General features: G+C 41.0%; 1 protein-coding gene across 4 annotated transcripts in view; it reads left to right on the top strand.

The window, feature by feature from the left end:
* Window positions 1–16,391, top strand: part of LOC138750506 (microtubule-actin cross-linking factor 1-like) — a 28,795-nt gene extending 12,404 nt beyond the window's left edge. For 3 of the 4 annotated variants that reach the window (XM_069912581.1, XM_069912582.1, XM_069912584.1), the window contains exons 3-8: window positions 2,077–2,305; window positions 2,520–2,836; window positions 3,697–3,864; window positions 6,497–6,620; window positions 8,126–8,221; window positions 13,108–16,391. In XM_069912581.1, the coding sequence (XP_069768682.1) occupies window positions 2,077–2,305; window positions 2,520–2,836; window positions 3,697–3,864; window positions 6,497–6,620; window positions 8,126–8,221; window positions 13,108–13,115 (942 nt within the window). In that variant the 3' untranslated portion in view covers window positions 13,116–16,391. The remainder of the gene's footprint in view (window positions 1–2,076; window positions 2,306–2,519; window positions 2,837–3,696; window positions 3,865–6,496; window positions 6,621–8,125; window positions 8,222–13,107) is intronic. The other variant, XM_069912583.1, reaches the window with a different exon arrangement.
* Window positions 16,392–18,368: the final 1,977 nt, after the last annotated feature.

The raw sequence follows: 18,368 nt of genomic DNA, 5'->3' as shown, positions 1-18,368 counted from the left end.
TCGTTAAAAAAGAGCAAAGATCTTTAAACATTTACCAATTGATGTTATCTTCTTTTCGTAAAGCATTGCTTAACATGTATGCAAATTATTGCCCTGTGTGTGCTTGACAGCCTGGTTTGTTTTGGAATAAGGCGACTTGAATAAAGTCTTGTCAAGTCCAAAGGATGTTGAACAAAATGGTAAAGATCAATACAATAAAGTCACCGTTATGTCTCTGTGTGGGAGGCTTCTTAAATAACTTAGAGATGCAAGATTCAAATAGCAGAAGAGATTTTACTTATTGATGCCTTCCACCATGCCAGGAAATGTTCATACTCACATAGACATGCACCCCACATTGGTGCACGACATTTACGACAGTGAGAAGGGTGTGTTATCTCGTCAGGATCATGTGAACTCTTTTGTAACTTCCTAGGAATACACCCTTCTCACTGTGGTAACCGTCGTGCACTACTGGGGGGCACCTATACATGAGTATGAGTGTGAACAGTTTCCTGAGATGGTGGAAGGCATCAGTAAGTAAACTCCCTTCTGTTATTTGAATCTTGCATCTTTAAGTTATTTAAGAATCCTCCCAGGTAACACGGAGACAGAACATGTTGGCAGTGGTCGGTCTGAGAGAACAAGAATAAAACTATAAAATTGATTGGAAGTGACTGAAATCTGAAGGGGAAGAAGAGAAAAAGTACACCTGGAAATGAATGGCTGGTGCAACAGCAGTTCACCCAGTGATGGACGGGAGGCTGAAGACATTGTTGAATCGTTGAAAACGTTTCAGCAGATGTACAATTTAGCAGTGAAAAGCTATTTTAAAAATGCAACAGCGAGGAGAAGGTTAGTTCTATACATGTCTGGACAGGGGAGCCAGGCCGTGACTTATTTAATAGCTGAGAACTTACGGGGTGGAGAAAAATGATCCAGAGCAGATATTTGCAAAGGTTGTTTCTCACCTTGAACTCAGCTCTAATCCTAGACTTGAATGCAATGAATTTCAAGGTTTTGTGTAAGAGACTGATGAGACTGTTACTAACGTCCTTACTACACCAAAAACTAATGCTGCAAAATGCAGATGGAAGGATATAGAGGAAAGATTAGCTGATCCACTAATATGCCCATCCTGAATGCAAAAGTCTCTTATAGGGAAGGATAGCTTGAAACTGGCCAAAGATATAGAAACAGGCAGAGTCTTCGAATCCACGAGGACACAAATGAAATCCCTATCAATGCAGACCCACCCACAGCAAAGTGAAGGAAGGGTTGATGCTATAAAAAGTACAATCAGAAAAGTGCCACCCCCAGGACCTGTAGGAAGGGCAGCAGACAACACCCCTCCGTGACCAAAATGATTGCCCCGCATACGGTTCTGAATGTGGAGCCTACGGCATAGCAAACCACTGGGCGAAGATGTGCAAGTCTGGGGTAAAGGAAACAGTGATACCAGTGAAGAAAAAAGACAAGAAGATCCACCATCTCTTAAAAATGTTGATACACTCATATACATAGACATCCACCCCACAGTTACTTCAGTGAGAAGGGTGCATTCTTACACAGTTACAAACTAGTTCACATTCTCCTGACTAGATCACAGTCACCTCTCGTTAGATTTCACGTGTTCTCTTTTACATCATGAAAGAATATTAAATCCCTGAATTGAAAGTTAAGGATGAGATAATTCAAATGACAAAAGTTTAATGTGCTTAAGTTTAAATAAAAGTAAGTCTGTTTGACAGGGAAGGGACTGTGTACAAATACTGAAGGAGAGGATTTATTTTCTTGTCAGTCAAATTAAATATGGAATATATTCTACTCCATCTCAGCAGGATTCATCCTTTGACACAAGCAAAGAATTGTAGATCAAGGTAGTTGATTAAACCTCCGAAAGCATAAAACCATTTAGATTTCTGGACTTGAAGTACGTTTCCTGTGTGTATTTAAGAGTGTTTTGGTACCCTGATTTTTAATAAATTGGGAAACCTGAATATTTTATTTCAATTGCAAATGCAATAAATAGAAACCTTACCTCCCCCAAGACAACTTGGAGCAATAAAAATGAACCTAGGATTGTTTCTTTTCTAGGAACATCGCCAAAAGTTGTCCCAGAAAGAGCAAGAGTTGGTTTTGGCCATAGAGGCAGCTCAGACTTTCCTGGAACAAAATGTCCAGGACCCTTTGCGAGACGAGGAAGTTGCACTGCAGGAGAACTTGAATGTCTTGATGGAGGAGTACGAATCCGCTTTATCAAGTGCAGATTCTCAATTAAACGTGATTGAGGATCTGCATCTAGAACTGCAGAAGTTCCGAAAAGGTGAGGGAAAGTATTCATTTATTTTCCAGATTACTATAAAATACTATTTACTGAGAGTTAAAAAGAATTCTAAGTAAGACAACTGAAAGCTACATGTGGTTTGGAATAACCCCAACTTGTAATTATTACAGGATCCTGTCAATGTGTCAAAGTCTATATAATCTGGTATTATTTGATCATTTTGATTATTTCACCATTATATTCCTTTAAACAGATCATGATGAATTCGAAACATTAATGATTCATTCAGAAAAGGAACTACGAAAAATAAAAGCTGAGGAATTTGACTCCACGTCATTGACATTCAAACTTAAGAAGCAGAAATTCCTCTTCAATGATCTTCAATTTCTCAAAGGGGATCTAAGATACCTCAGACGATCTTGGAAAAGTCTCTTCGATGCTGCCTTTCTCTTTGAAATCAGGAATGCAATTGAAAGCTACAAGATCCCAATTGATCCTGATGCCATAAGCCAACGTGTGGAGGAGACGGTTGAAAGCGCCGATGCTCGCTTCAACGCACTTCGATCAGAAGTATGACATATCTCCTTTTTTTTGACTAATAGCATTTAAACTCCAATTTTACTTTAGATCAGTAACATGAGAGCATTTTGATAGACTGAGCAACTTGTGTAAGTTTTAGTCTTATAAGAGTGGCTCTGGAAAAGGTTTGCGGCTGTGATTAATAATACCCATGAAGAACAGGAACAATGATCAAATCTTTCCAGTATTGTGGAGCTCTCTTGGTGGCCAAACTCACTCGAGTTGGACAGAGACCACTGCAGAAAATAAGTCATGAACTCATTTCCTTTTAATAAAATCAAATGTCGAACAGATCATAATTGGTGAAGATTTTCCAGACTGGCCTCCCACGTGCATTTGTCACTGAACACGGTGTAATGTGTCCAATCCACAAAGGTCACCTCGCTGGCTCAGTATGTCCTAAACCCAAGGGTTAGGCTTGAATGGCATAACAGAAATGCAGAGTGTTCGGCTGGAACAAGCCCAGCCCCAAAAGAATTTCTGTCTAATCTTCACTGACACACTAAATTTGTGAAAGTTTTCAATGCTTCTGATATATTCCTGACCATCAGTTTATTTTGAAAGCAAACTCAAAATATCAATTAAAAGATTTATTGACATAACAAGAAAATGGAACAGTACGGCAGGGTAACAGGCATTTCACCTTTGGTGAGGAGTGAACATTGCCTTTTTGTCTGTGACCCTCAAAAAACTTGATGCAGGGAACAAAAAAATGATAGTTGGCATAAGTAATGGACCAGTAATGTATCGCTTGACCCATTTTGGATCGATTGGACACTCGATATTTGATCGCATCACAAAATCGTACATTTTAAAAATCCACATACTCATTCATTTCTTTCACTCTATAGTGCATTGGACTTGGAATCCGTCTTGGCACCAAGGTATTTGAACAATGGCAAGAGAAGGCAGATGAGCTGCGTTTGTGGCTAGAGAGAGTAGAAAGAGAAAGACGAATGGTTCAGCTGGAGGCCATCTCTAATCCAGAAATCTTGCAGCAAGAACTTGAAAATATCATGGTAAATTAAAGTTGTTATTTCATAAATCACTGTGTAATGTTGCTTATTCTAATTTACGAGTAGAATGATGAATGCTTTGAAATAATGATAATGTGCACATCCAATAACAGTGGTTAAGGCCACATGGGAGGTTGTAAGTTTGGCACCTGAAATAGGAAGTTGAGCTCCATTCATTCCAACTTGATCAGGTTTTAATGGGAGCCTGATGAAGATCCAACAGCCAATTTGCTTCCAGATGGTGGGGGCGAGATTGGAAACTGTAACAAAGAAGCCAAACAGTTCTGCTCTCATTGTGTGTCTATTTTCAGTATGGGTTTCCTCAGACCTTATCCATGTTTAATGGGGGCCTGGTGACTAAGGAAATGGTGGCAGAATTTTGGACGACCTCCAAGATTATAACAGCAGAGCAAAAAATCTCAGCAAATCATTAATGGGATCATCAGGTGCAGAGACGATAACTCCATAGATGGGGGTTTCAGGAACAGGTGAAGGGAGGTGGGAGGAAAGTGGTGACTTGGAGCACATTTGGAGGTAAGATTTGTTTGCAAAGTGGCAGAGATAGATTTATTCCAAAGAAGTATTCGAACCATAGAACCTTACAATATTACAGAACAGAAACAGGCCCCTTTGGCCCTTCTTGTCTGTTCCGAACCCTTTTTCTGCCGAGGCCCTCTGACGCACCTAGTCCATAGACCTCCATACCTCTCCCATCCATATACCAGTCCAAATTCTTTTCAAATTAAAAATTGAGCCCACAGTCACCACTTCAACGGACAGCTTGTTCCACTCTCCCACCTCTTCACTCTGTGTGAAGACGTTCTCCCTCATGTTCCCCCTAAATTTATCCCCTTCACCCTTACCCCATGTCCTCTGGTTTGTATTTCACTTGCTCTCAGTGGAACAAGCCTACCTATATTTACTCTGTCCTCCACATCATTTTAAATCTCGCTCTCAATTCTTCCCTCATTCTACACTCCAGGGAATAAAATCATAACCTGTTTAACCTTTTCCTACAACTCTGCTCCTGACGTCCAGGCCACATCCAAGTCAATCTCTGCACAATTGCCATCCTTCCTGCAGTTAGGTGATCCAAACGGCACACAATAATCCAAATTGGGTCTCACCAATGAAAATTATACTTTATCCTTTGATTCATCAAGGTCAATGTGCCAAAAGTTCTCTTTGCAACCCTATCCACATGTGACACAATTTTCAGAGAATGAGATGTCTGTATTCCCAGATCCCTCTGTTCTATCGTACTCCTCACTGCCCGACTGGTTACCATGTATGTCCTTTCTTGGCTTGTCCTTCCAAAATGCAACACCTCACACACATCTGCATTAAATTCCATGTTTCAGCCCATGTTTCCAGCTGGTCCTGATCCCTCTGCAAGCTTTGAAAACCTTCTTTAGTGTCCACAACACCTGCAAGCTTACTCATCCAATTTACCCCATTATCATCCACATAGCCTTCCTGGTTTCTTTCTTGAGGTTTTTTCTTGCATTTTCTATACTCTTCAAGCACCTCATTTGCTCTGTGATGTCTATACCTGCTGCACACCTCTCTTCTTCCAAACCAGATTCCTAAGCCTGCTAATCTTGACAGGAACATGCAAAGTCTGTACTCTCCAAATTTCACCTTTGTAGGTCTTCCACTCACCCCGCACATACTTTTCCAGGTCAACACCTTCTCATTCCTTTCTAATTTCCTCAAATTGGCCTTTCTCCAATTTAAAATCTCAACCCGAGTCCCAGACCTATCCTTCTCTATCATTAACGAAACTAATGGCATCATGTTGACTGGAGTTGATGTTTGAGGAATTGGAATTTGCATCAGAAAGACAAATCAGAAAGTTTTGCTTTATTGAGGTGGAGGGCATTTCTGGTCTTGCAGTCAGAGAAAAATCGGACCATTTATTGCAATAATGGCCTGGGATTGATGGTCATGGAGAAAAGCTGTGGGCCATTAAGTGCTCGAGAGAATAGGAGTTGCAAACGGGTCGGATTGCTGAGGGAGAACACATATTTACCGTTGAAGGATGATGGATTGGGGAGAGGGGTCATCTGGAGTAAAAGTAGACAGGCAGAAAAACGATAATGCAGAATAACCCTCTGCAGCCAAATCTATGTCCATTAGTGGTGAAAAGCCAAATGAGTTCTTCAGCATTATTTTATCAATGCTGATGTAAATCTAAGCATCAGAACATTTTTAAATATTTTCTTGTGACCTTGATGGTTTGCAAGGGGACTTCAGGGCCGGTCAAGAGATGTAGACAAGATAAAGATGATGAGCTCAACAGCATCAGAAAATGCTCAAACATCAGGCGTATTAAATACCTCGAAGCATTAATGAGTAATGAGTAATGATCAATAGAAAGTTTGATCTGGTTGTTTGAGAAAATTCCAATATCCTGTGGTTATTGGGTCCTTGAAAATGTTCGCCTCCTCACCCCAAAGCAGGCCAGAGAGTTGTTGGTATTTATGATAATTTATAGAATCGCCTTCACAGGCTGTTTATCTCCTTGACCCAAAGACAATATCGAAATTAACCAAGGCATCGGCAAATCTAAGATATACAGAAATAAATATTAATTTTATTGTGAATGAGTCATTGTGTCATTTTGAAATCACAGGTTCTTCAGGGAGAAATTTCTGAACATGAAGATGGTGTCGAAAAGTTACAGGAGGCAGCAAAGTGCCTGCTGAATTTGAGCAATGACGTTGTTCCAAATATAGTCCAGCTTCGAAAGACCACAGGTACCATTTCAACATTTGATGTTTAGATCAAAAGGTGGTTCTCTAATTCCAACAAATACAAGTGATGCTTCCAGCTGGTAAATTAGACATTTTCAAATTGTGCAAATTACCAGTGGGGACCCACCAACCTCTTTGAACCATTCTAAAATATTTCTTGCAATTGATTGGATTTCAAATGTTGAATCATCTTTACCTAGCACGTCATAAATAGGCTATCATTTCATAAACAGCTCTGAAAATGACCATTTACTAAAGAACTGTGCACACTTCAATGTTTGAATAAAATGCAGTATTTAAGAAAGTTCAATCGAACTTTCTCCACTGAATTGTGGTCAGTGATTCAGACTCGTAGGCCAGAATCGCAATAGTATTGCAAAATGTGTGTTTATTGAATGAAATTTCTGCTCGAGTGGTGCATCTTAGAAGTGTTGGGTCTTATAAAATTGTTGCATTAAAGGTACTGAATTGAGAACCATATTTGGAGCGTTGGAAATGAAAATGGCGGCAAATGGGAATTCTTGCAGTGAATTCGTTGAAAGTGATGCTCTGCGATTATTTAATAAAGCAGCCAGGCTCCAGTCATGCATACTTGTCCGTGGCTCATCAATTAAAGAGAAGATTGAATGATTGGAAACCAGACAACTTCCAATCATAGAAACAAGACTGGAAATAGGAAACAAATGTTAAAATATGCCAGCAAGGCAGTGAAGTCACGAGCTCCATCGAAATGTTAATGTTGCTTTTCTTTTTTCCAGATGCTCTATCAGCTCATTTATTTTTATACATTTTTGTTTTCTTTCCTAAACCTCAGAAATTCTATATTTTCCGTTTGTCTTGTTGATCAGTTATTAATAGAAATAGAGGGTATGTAGAAATGGTAGAAGGTTAAGCAGCGGCCATTTACCAAGTGTGAACATCTGGCAAACATGCAGCCAAGGAAGTGTTTAGGGCTGTGATGTCTCAAAGACCCCCCAATGAGAGGGGATTTCTCATGCTGTGCTGGGAGGGCACTGAAGATCCATGCATCTGAGCACCTGAAGGGCGGGATACAGTTCTGGTGAGAACGGTTGCAGCTGCTCTCAGAGTCTTCTCTATTCAGCAGGGTATTCTTTGTTGTTCCTGCTCCTCCCCGGCCCCAGCTCCCCCCCACTTCACCTGCTCCTCTCGATGAGTAAAAGGCCTTGAAGTCAACATGTTTTCAACAGAGTTGCACAACTGTCCCTCTCTTTCTCTCTCCATTTTCTTTTGCAAATGTCCCTTCCTTTTCACTGTTCTTCATTTCACTTGTCTGCTATTTCACGCTGATTCCCTCCAAACTTTTTTCATTCCTTGCTCACCTTTTCTCTCGTCATCTTCTGTTCTGCATTGCTTTAAATATTACTAAACCCACAGTTCTCTCTCCAAAACAAAAAAATGTGTTTGTTGGGAAGAAAACACCGGAAACATGGTAAATCTTTGAAGACATTTTTAAATGTATGTGTAACAGAACCTTGTGTTCATTTTAGCTACCATCGAACAGAGATTCCAGCGTTTGCGTCAGGAAACATCAGAGCAGAAGAGGACGTTGGAACGGACAAATGTCCAAGTGGAAGATCTTGAAGGTTTACTTTTACCTGGCACTTCTCACCACTGCGATTTTGGAAATGTTTTATTTCTGGATTGATGAAGCAGGGTCGTTGACCTAGTTGAGAAAAATTGCTATTTTGCACACATAACTGGTCCCTAATAGCAATGCAGGAATGACCAGATGATGTTGATTGCAAGATAAATCTTGGCTGAGACAATTACAGTCCAGATACAGGACATCTCGGCCCCTCGAGTCCACACCGATTTAAGTGGGCTCCTCTAGCCCCACTTACCCACTCCCTGTCCATAACCCTCCAATCCCCTCACATCCATGCAGCTATCCAACTTGTTCTGAAATGACACAGGAAGTTACATCCCAGACCCTGGCACCAATCTGTTTCCTTAATCGTATCCACAGAATCCCCAATTTGTCATTCTGACCATCGAATCCCCTATAACTATTACCCTCCTCTTCCTTTCCCTACCCTTTTGGGCAACAGAGGTTGACCTTGTGCCAGAGATACAGCCACTGATTCCTTCCCCAGCCTGAATGCTCCTCAAGGAGGTGTACCATTTGTTGAGTGCTTCAGTCACAGGTGCCCCCTCCTGTATCTGTCTCTTCCCTTTCCCCTCTCCTAACTGGAACCCACTGATCCTCCTCCTGTGGCCCTGTTGAGACCACCTGGCTATAGCTCCTATCTATGATGGCCTCACTCTCACTGACCAGGTCGAGGTCATTGAGCTGCAGCTCCAATTCCCTAACACGGTCCCTGAGATGCTGCAGCTCAGTACACCTAGTGCAATCGTGGATGTCCAGGAGGTCGAAGACTCCAGGACCTTTCACATCTGACACTGAAAAGAGCAAACTGCTCTCACACTCAACCCTTCTCTCTTCCCCCTCACCTTAGAAAGAGCAAATAACAAAAAAATATAGTCTTACCTTAATCTAGATACACTCGACCTCAGCCTCTACTCGCTGAACCCTCTCGAGCCAAAGCCTCGAAACCCCACTCTTTCACCAGGCCACTACTCACTGGGCCACTCCTCGCTGGCCTCTCCTTTGCGTTTCCCTCCTTTTATCGGCCTTGACCAATTAAACCTGTCACTCTCAACTCGCTCCACCTCCGAACACTGCCCAAACTCTGGTCTCCGCCTCCTCCGACTCACTGCTCGAACCGACTAGGCCCGAGGCCGGGTAAAGAACAGAATTTATTGTACGATAGAATCTTGTATGTTCTTTAAAAACCATATAGGATGTGGTTTAAGGTCTCATCCAAAGCAATTACATCCACTCATGCAATTTGATTTCACTACTTCCCCAATGTGCCATTTAGAAATGCACAGAATGACGTGGATGTTGCTTCTCTTCACCATCTGAAACAAGTAAATGGGTTCTTACTATTAAAGCTTCTGCCTCGCATGTTCGAAATTTGAAAAAGATCAAAGCTGGTGCATAGTTTCATGCATCCACAAGTGTATAAAAAATGGGTTGTGGCAAATCATCGGCATTATCCATGCCTGCTGCATCCAGGCATATTTGAAGATTGGAGCACGACTGCAACGCCATGTCAACTGTGGCGGATTAACTACCACTCCAGGCTGAGCTTTAGTAAAGCCCCCCTAACCTTGCCTCCCTGCCCCACTCTTTGCTGAATCGAATAAAGTGACATTAAGTTACTTTAAATAACATATTAGGGGTCTTCAAAGTCGTCGATATCGACCCTTGGTGAAGGTGTTGGGGGGTGGGTTGGAGAGGCAGCAGCGTGACCCAGATGTGTGGGAGGTGGGTGAGACAGCAGCACCACTCACGTGGGCAAGGAGGGAGATAGACGGCAGCGCGACTTGGGTGGATTGGAGAATGGTAAATAGAGTCCCCTTGTTTAAAAAAGGTAATAGGGAGAATCTTGGGAATTAGGGTTAGTCTTACATTATTGGTGAGTAAACTAATGGAAGGGATTCTTAAGGATGGGATCTATGAAGATCTGGAGAAATACACTCTACTCAAGGATAGTCAGCATGTCTTTGTGAAGGCAAGCTTGGGCCTCACAAATCTAACTCAGTCTTTGGAGGAGGTTACAAAAGAAATTAATGAGGGTACGGTGATAGATGAGGTCTACGAGGATTTTAGCAAGGCGTCTGAGAAGGTCGGTCACAGGAGACTCCTTCGGAAAGTCCTGAGTCATGGGATGAGCGAAAAATTACCTGCATGAAATAAAAGCTGTCATGTCGGAAGAAAGCAGAGTGTCGTAGTGGAATGAAAGTATTCTGCCTGGAGGTTGGTGCCGCAGGGATCTGTTCTGCGACCCCTGCTCTTTGTGATTTTCATGTCACCTGGATGAAGAGGCGGATGGATAGGTCAGTAAGTTTGCAGATGTCACGGAGGTTGGTTTGGAGGAGTTGTGGATGGAGATGAAGGCTGTTAAAGGTTACAAAATGATGAAGGTGGGATGCAGAGTTAGGCAGAAAAGTGGTGGATGGATTTCAATCCAGATAACTGAGAGTTGATGCATTTTGGAAGGACAAACCAGAAGGCTGAGTCCAGAGTTAATGGTCAGTTACTTAAGAGTGTGGATGAACAGAGGAACCTTGGGTTGCAAATCTACACATTTCTCAAGGTTGCCGCACAGTTTGATAGGAGAGTGAAGAAGGATTATGGTGTGCTGAGATTCCTTCATAGGTGGTTTGAATTCAGGAGTAGAGTTGTCATGTTGCAAATCTATAAATCTTTGGTATGACTCACTTAGAATATTATGTTCAGTTCTGGTCACCTCATTATAGGAAGGAGAGGGGACAGAGGAGATTTACCAGGATGCTGCCTGGATTGGGAAACAATTCTCATGAGGCAAGGTTCGCAGAGCTGGAGTGTAGAAGGATGAGAGGAGACGTGATAGAGGTCTACAAGATCTTCGACATCCTTCCGTGAATTCAGGGACCAGAACACTACGTAATATTCCAAATGCGGCGAACCAAAATTTTATACAGCTGTAACTTGACTCACCAACTTTTACACTCAGTTCCCCAAATCATGAAGTCCAGCAGGCTGGATGTTTTTTTACCATCCTCTCCACCATGTTGTCTCTTTCAGGGTGCAGAGAGCGTTCAGCTCAAAATCCTTCTCTCCATCAATGCTAGAAAGGATATATTGTAGACTTTCCCTTGCATTTGACCTCCCCCCCTCCCAAATCCAGCACCTCACTCAGGGGAGGGAGAGGGGAAGAGGAGGGAGAGGGGAAGGAGAGGGAGAGGAAAAGAGAGGGAGGGAGTGTTGTCAAGGAAGGGGGAGGGATATAGTGAGAGGGTGAAGGGAAGAGGAAAAAGAGAGAGAGTGGGGAAGGAGAGGGAGGGAGAGTTGTCAAGGAAGGCGGTGGGATAGAGGGAGAGAGGGTGAGTGGAAGAGGAGGAGAGGGAAAGGGGAAGGAGAGAGGAAGAAATGTCGAGGAAGGGGGGAAGGATACAGGGAGAGTTTAAGGAGAAGGAGAGGAAGTGGAGAAGGAGAGGGAGAGAAAAGGATAGGGAGGAAGAGTTGTAAAGGAAGGGGGAGGAATATAGGGAGAGGGTGAGGGGCATAAGAGAGGGGAAGGAAAGAGAGAAGAATGGAGTGGGAGGTAGACTTGTCGAAGAAGGGGGTGGGTTAGAGGGGAAGAGGAGAGGGAGAGGCAGGGAGAGTTGTCAAAGAAGGGAAGGGATAGGGGAAGTGGAAGAGGAGAAGTCGATGGATAGGGGAAAGAGAGGAAGAGGAAAGAAGAGGGAGGGAGAGTTGTCGAGGAAGGGTAAGGAATATAGGGAGAGGGTGAGGGGAAGGAGAAGGAGAAGGGAAAGAGGATGAGGGATAGTTGTCAAGGAAGGCAGAGGGTTATAGGGAGATTGTGAGGGGAAAGGTAGGAGAGGGAGGGAGAGTTATCGAGGAAGGGGGAGGGATATAGGGAGAGAGTGGGGGAGGAGAAGAAGATGGAAAGTGGAAGGAATGGGAGAGGGAGGGAGAGTTGTCGAGGAAGGGGAGGGATAGTGGGAGGGTGAGAAGAAAGAGAGGGAGAGAGGAAGGAGATGGAGAGGGAGGGAGACTTGTCAAGGAATGGGGAAGGATATAGGGAAGAGTGAGGGTAAGAGGAGAAGGAGAGCGATAAGAGATGGAGAGGGAGAGGAAAGGAGAGAAGGAGAGTTGGTGAGGAAGGGGGAGCGATATAGGCTGAGGGTGAGGGGAAGAGGAGGAGAGGGAAAGGAGAGGGAGAGGAAAGGAGAGTGAGGGAGAGTTTTCGAGGAAGGGGGAGTAATGGGGTGAGGGTGAGGAGGGGAAGGAGAGGGAGGGGAAGGAGAGGGAGGGGAAGGAGGGGGAAAGGGAGAGGGAGGGAGAGAGAGTTGTTGAGGAAGGGATAGGGATTTTGGGAGAGGGTGAGGGGAAGAGGAGGAGAGGGAGAGGAAAGGAGAGGAGAGTTTTTGAGGAATGGGAGGGATATAGGGAGAGAGTGAGGGCAGGAGGAGGAGAGGGAGAGGGGAAGGAGAGGGAGAGGGGAAAGAGGAGGAAAGGGAGGGAAATTTTTTGAGGGGAGGGATTTTGGGAGAGGGTGAGGGGGAGAGGGAGAGGAAAGTAGAGGGAGGGAGAGTTGTCGAGGAAAGGGGAGTGATAGAGGGAGAGGGTGAGGGGAAAAGGAGAGGGAGAGGAAAGGAGAGTTTTTGAGGATGGGGAGGGATATTCGTAGAGAGTGAGAGTTAGAGGGGAAGGAGAGGGAGGGAGAGGGAGGAAGAGTTGTCGACGAAGGGGGAGGGATAGAGGGATAGGGGATTAATGGGTTTCTATTGTCTCTGAATCTTTACGAAAAAGTGAAGATGATTTTGAGCTGAAGACCATTGGTCGTCTTCGCGTGATCTTCCTCAACTCTGTTCATCTCTTCCCTTGAATGACTTTTGTTTCCATTGCTTGTAGATTCGTGAAGCGCAGAAGGGAGGACAACAACTTGTGCTGGAAGTCGAGCTGGTAGCAGGACCAACTGTCAATAAGGCAGCCACACTTGGAAACACAATCAACATGTTCAGGTATTTCTACATCCAGTCCTGGAGGATCTCAACAAAGTTCAAGCGAGATTTCTGCCAACACCTAAAAATTCGACAACTCCAAAAAAGTGTAGTGAACAGATCCAACCTTTGTACACGTCATTCATCACCCACACCAAAGCCTTTAACTCTGCATCAAGGAAACAACTATAGGACACCCCTTCTAGTATTAGATGAACAGAAATGGAAGTACGGATCCTGAGGCTCTTCAACAAAGGCATATTGGCCACAGTCGTGGTCAACATGAGCACTTGGGAGCCTTTTTGCATGAAGTGAAGAGTAAACAAGGATCTGTGTCAGGTCACTCGCCTGAGTGCTACTGGTACCATGTAACCCAGTACTACCTGTCGCATGGTCGAGTGGTCGGCGACTAAACCGGCTCCCCCACCAGGCTTGCCTGGTGAGGAGGGTGGCTAGACACCCTGCAGGATGAAAAACAAGACCTGTCAAAGGGTGGATGAACCATGGACAGAAAGGTCTGGCAAACCATCATCTGAGAGGGAACAGCAACCTTTGAAGCCAGCAGATGTGCAGAAATAGAAGAAGATGAGAGGAGAGGCCGTACCAACCCAAGCCTGATCTGCCATCTGGAACAACCTGTCCTGAATGCAGAAGAACTTTCAAAGGCAAGATTGAACACAGAAGCCACTTGATAGCAACGAGGAGGAGAACTTTCTGACAGACAGCGCAGAATTCAAACTGAGGTCCAGTCCTGACCACTGGCCATGTAAAGGCATTGCCCTAACCACTACATCAACCGTGACACCCTGTCGGCTCAGAGAAGCCGGCTGGAATCTCGAGCGTCTGGAGGAATCGATGTGTCAGGCAGCAGTGGGGAGGGGTCGGGGATCAGCGGCGGCAGTGGGGAGGACTCGGGGATCAGCGGCAGTTCCTACCACACCCCCACACACACAAACCCTGACGCACACGCCCCACACACACACATACACACTCGATTCTTTGAAAGATTTTATTTAATATTCTCAAATTACATAAAGAAAATCAAATACACATAAAATAACTGTAAACTACATCCCCTCCCCCTTACTAATACAATAAAAACCAAAAAAAGAAAAAAATAACCAAAATAAAGAAAAAAAAACAACCTCTCCTCCCCCAAAACCTTAGAGAAATGTATCAAATATTCCCTGATTGGTCTGCCAACATTACAACATTGATTTAATTTCTATAGCCATGTGTTTCAAATATAAACACCACATATAAATAAAAAAGAGTAATTACTTACATTATATGTTAATTTTTCTAAATATAGACAAGAGTGCAATCCGTTATGCCATCTTTGCAAGTTTATATTCTTCCATGTGACAGCTATATATTTTCTCGCTACTGCTAACCCAAATCTTAACAAAGCCAAATATGGTTTAGGCATTTTGAATCAACAAATGGAACATTAACATAACCCAACAAACATATTTTTGGATCCATTAAATATCCCTTTGAAACAAATCCCTCAAAAATTTTATAATTTCCTCCCAAAAATGCTTAATTTTCTTTCACGACCAAACTGAATGTACAAAAGTAACTTTCTGCTCTCTACATCTAAAACAGAAATCTGTTAAACTGAATCCATATCTCTTCAATTTCTCAGGGGTTGAATATAATTGATGCAAAAAATTCTAATTGACCATAGTATACCTCACATTAATTAACTTGGTAACACCGTCAACACACAGTTTTGACCATTCCTCCCATGTCAAAATAATATTTAATTCTTTCCCATTTGTCTTTTTCCATTTTCTCCTGCAACAACCTATACATATCAGAAATAAAGCATTTTTCACCTTTATCTGCAATTAATAATTCAAATTTCTTTTGACCTGGTAAATTTATTTCCTTCCCATAATTCTTCTTTAAATAATCTCAAAGTTGGTAATAAACAAAGAATTTGATGCAATACCATATCTTTCCTGCAACCTTTTAAATGAACAAAACCTCCCTGCTTCAAAACAATCTATTACATTCACTAATCCTTTAATTTCCCAATCTTTTAAGTAAGGATTCTATCATGAAAAGGGAATTAATTTATTCTGATATAATGGTGATCTTATCGAAACTATTCCGATAGAATCAAGAATTAAATTGCGATTTTACCAAATATTCATTATATGTCGAAAAACGGATAATTTAAATTCTTGTAACAATAAAGGATTCCATTTATAAATGAAATGATTAATATTATTTTCCAAAATCTGAGCCATCTTTATCTTTGCCCACCTAGGAGATTGTTGATTATCAAATAACCAATTAATAAACTTCATCGGTGCCACCTCATAATAATTATAAAAACAATGTAATTGCAAACCACCCAATTTATAATGCCAAGTCCATTTTTGGAAAGAAACCCTCGATAATTTACCTTTCCATAAGAATAACCCAACTATGCAAGGAATAGATTGAAAAAAGTGTTGTACTCGAGCATAAATGTTCATCTTTATGCAATTCACTCTTCCTATTAAGGTCAGTGGTAAATCTTTCCACTTATCTAAATCAATTTTAACCTTATTTAATAAAGGTACATAATGCAAAATAAATAATTCATGATCATTTTTATTTACAACTATTCCTAAATATTTAATTTTATTTGACCATCTAAATTTAGTAATTTGTCTACAATCCATAAAATCTTCTTCTGCTATTGGTAAAACCTCACTCTTTTCCCAATTAATCTCATATCCCGATAATTTACCATACTTATTCAACAAGTCCTGTGATAATTTTAGTGAAGTTTTTGGATTAGTTAAATATACAAAAACATCATGTGTAAATAAGCTAATTTTATTTTCATTTTCTCTCACTTTAAGTCCTCTAACACCAAAATCATGTCAAACAGCCTGAGGTAAAGGTTCTGTCACCAAAGCAAGTAAAGCAGGTGAAAGAGGAAAACCCTGTCTTGTAGAACAAGATAAATTAAAAGATTTTGAAATCTCACCATTCGTTATTACCCTTGTCGTAAGTTCTGCATATAAAGCCCTAACACAACCCCTAAAAAATGGAACAAAATTAAATTTTTCCAATACTTTAAACAAAAACTTCCACTCAACTCGATCAAATGCCTTCTCAGCATCCAAAGATATATCCGTTGGTTGATTATCTTGTTGTTTTTAGCATTAATTAATGAAATCAATTTAACTATATTATCTTTTTTTTTTTTTTTTTTTTTTTTTTTTTTTTTTTTTTTAAATTTTTTATTTTTCACACCATAAATCACAATAGCCATGATATACACTTTTTCTTTTCCACACATTTACAGTGACTTTTTCTCCCTCCCCCCTCCCTCCTCCCAAGCCACCCCCCCATCCCCCCCCCCTCTCATCCATTTTAGTTATACAATCTAGGTTGCATTAATTCAGTTAGACAATGTTGTCATTCAACAAAAATACACCAGAAATTCTACTGAGTCCATTCTTTTCTTCTCTTCTCCTTCCATCAACTTAGGTAATGTTTGTTCCCGGTAGGTTTTCGCTATTGTATTTAATGTAAGGCTCCCATACTTGTTCGAATATTTCAATATTATTTCTTAAACTATATGTTATTTTTTCTAATGGAATACATTTATTCATTTCTATATACCATTGTTGTATTTTCAAATTATCTTCCAATTTCCAGGTTGACATAATACATTTTTTTGCTACAGCTAGGGCTATCTTAACAAATCTTTTTTGTGCATCCTCCAAGTCAATTCCAAATTCTTTATTTTTTATGTTACTTAGGAGAAAGATCTCTGGATTCTTTGGTATATTGTTTTCTGTTATTTTATTTAATATCTGATTGAGATCATCCCAAAATTTTTCTACTCTCTCACATGTCCAGATTGCATGAATTGTTGTTCCCCTTTCTTTTTTACATCGAAAACATCTATCAGATACTGTTGGGTCCCATTTATTTAACTTTTGCGGTGTAATGTATAGTCTGTGTAACCAATTATATTGTATCATACGCAGCCTCGTATTTATTGTATTTCTCATCGTTCCAGAGCATAACTTCTCCCATGTTTCCTTTTTTATCTTTATATTTAAATCTTGTTCCCATTTTTGTTTAGTTTTACCATTTGTTTCCTCATTTTCCTTTTCTTGCAGTTTAATATACATATTTTTTATAAATCTTTTGATTAACATTGTATCTGTAATCACATATTCAAGGTTACTTCCCTCTGGTAAACTCAAGTTGCTTCCTAATTTATCTTTCAAGTAGGATCTCAGTTGGTAATATGCCAGCGCTGTATCTCCCGTTATATTGTACTTATCTCTCATTTGTTCAAAGGATAAGAATCTACTTCCTGAAAAACAATTTTCTATTCTTTTAATCCTTTTTTTTTCCCATTTTCTAAAGGCAAGGTTGTCTATTGTAAAAGGGAGTAGCTTATTTTGCGTCAATATTAGTTTTGGTATTTGGTAATTTATTTTATTTCTTTCTACATGAATCTTCTTCCATATATTGAGGAGATGGTGTAATACTGGAGAAGTTCTATGTTGTACCAATTTTTCGTCCCATTTATATAATATGTGTTCAGGTATCTTTTCCCCTATTTTATCTAATTCTAGTCTCGTCCAGTCTGGTTTTTCCCTTGTTTGATAAAAATCTGATAGGTACCTTAATTGTGCGGCTCTATAATAATTTTTGAAGTTTGGCAATTGTAAGCCTCCTTGTTTATACCATTCTGTTAATTTGTCTAGTGCTATCCTCGGTTTCCCCCCTCTCCATAAAAATCTCCTTATTATTTTCTTTAACTCTTTGAAGAATTTTTCTGTCAGTTGTATTGGCAATGCCTGAAATAAGTATAGTATCCTTGGAAAAATGTTCATTTTAATACAGTTTATCCTTCCTATCAGTGTTAGTGGTAGCTCTTTCCAATGCTCTAAATCGTCCTGTAATTTTTTCATTAGTGGATTGTAATTGAGTTTATATAATTGGCCTAGATTTTTGTTTATTTGCACACCTAGGTATCTTACTGCCTGCGTTTGCCATCTGAATGGGGATTCCTCCTTAAATTTTGAGAAATCCGCGTTATTCATAGGCATTGCTTCACTTTTATTTACGTTTATCTTGTATCCCGACACTTCTCCATATTCCTTCAATTTCCTATATAGTTCTTTTATTGATAGTTCTGGTTCT

The sequence above is a fragment of the Narcine bancroftii genome, unplaced genomic scaffold (assembly GCF_036971445.1).
Source record: "Narcine bancroftii isolate sNarBan1 unplaced genomic scaffold, sNarBan1.hap1 Scaffold_157, whole genome shotgun sequence".
Taxonomy (NCBI): domain Eukaryota; kingdom Metazoa; phylum Chordata; class Chondrichthyes; order Torpediniformes; family Narcinidae; genus Narcine; species Narcine bancroftii.
The sequence above is the reverse complement of the archived record's forward strand: the minus strand, read 5'-3'. Positions and strand labels throughout refer to the sequence as shown.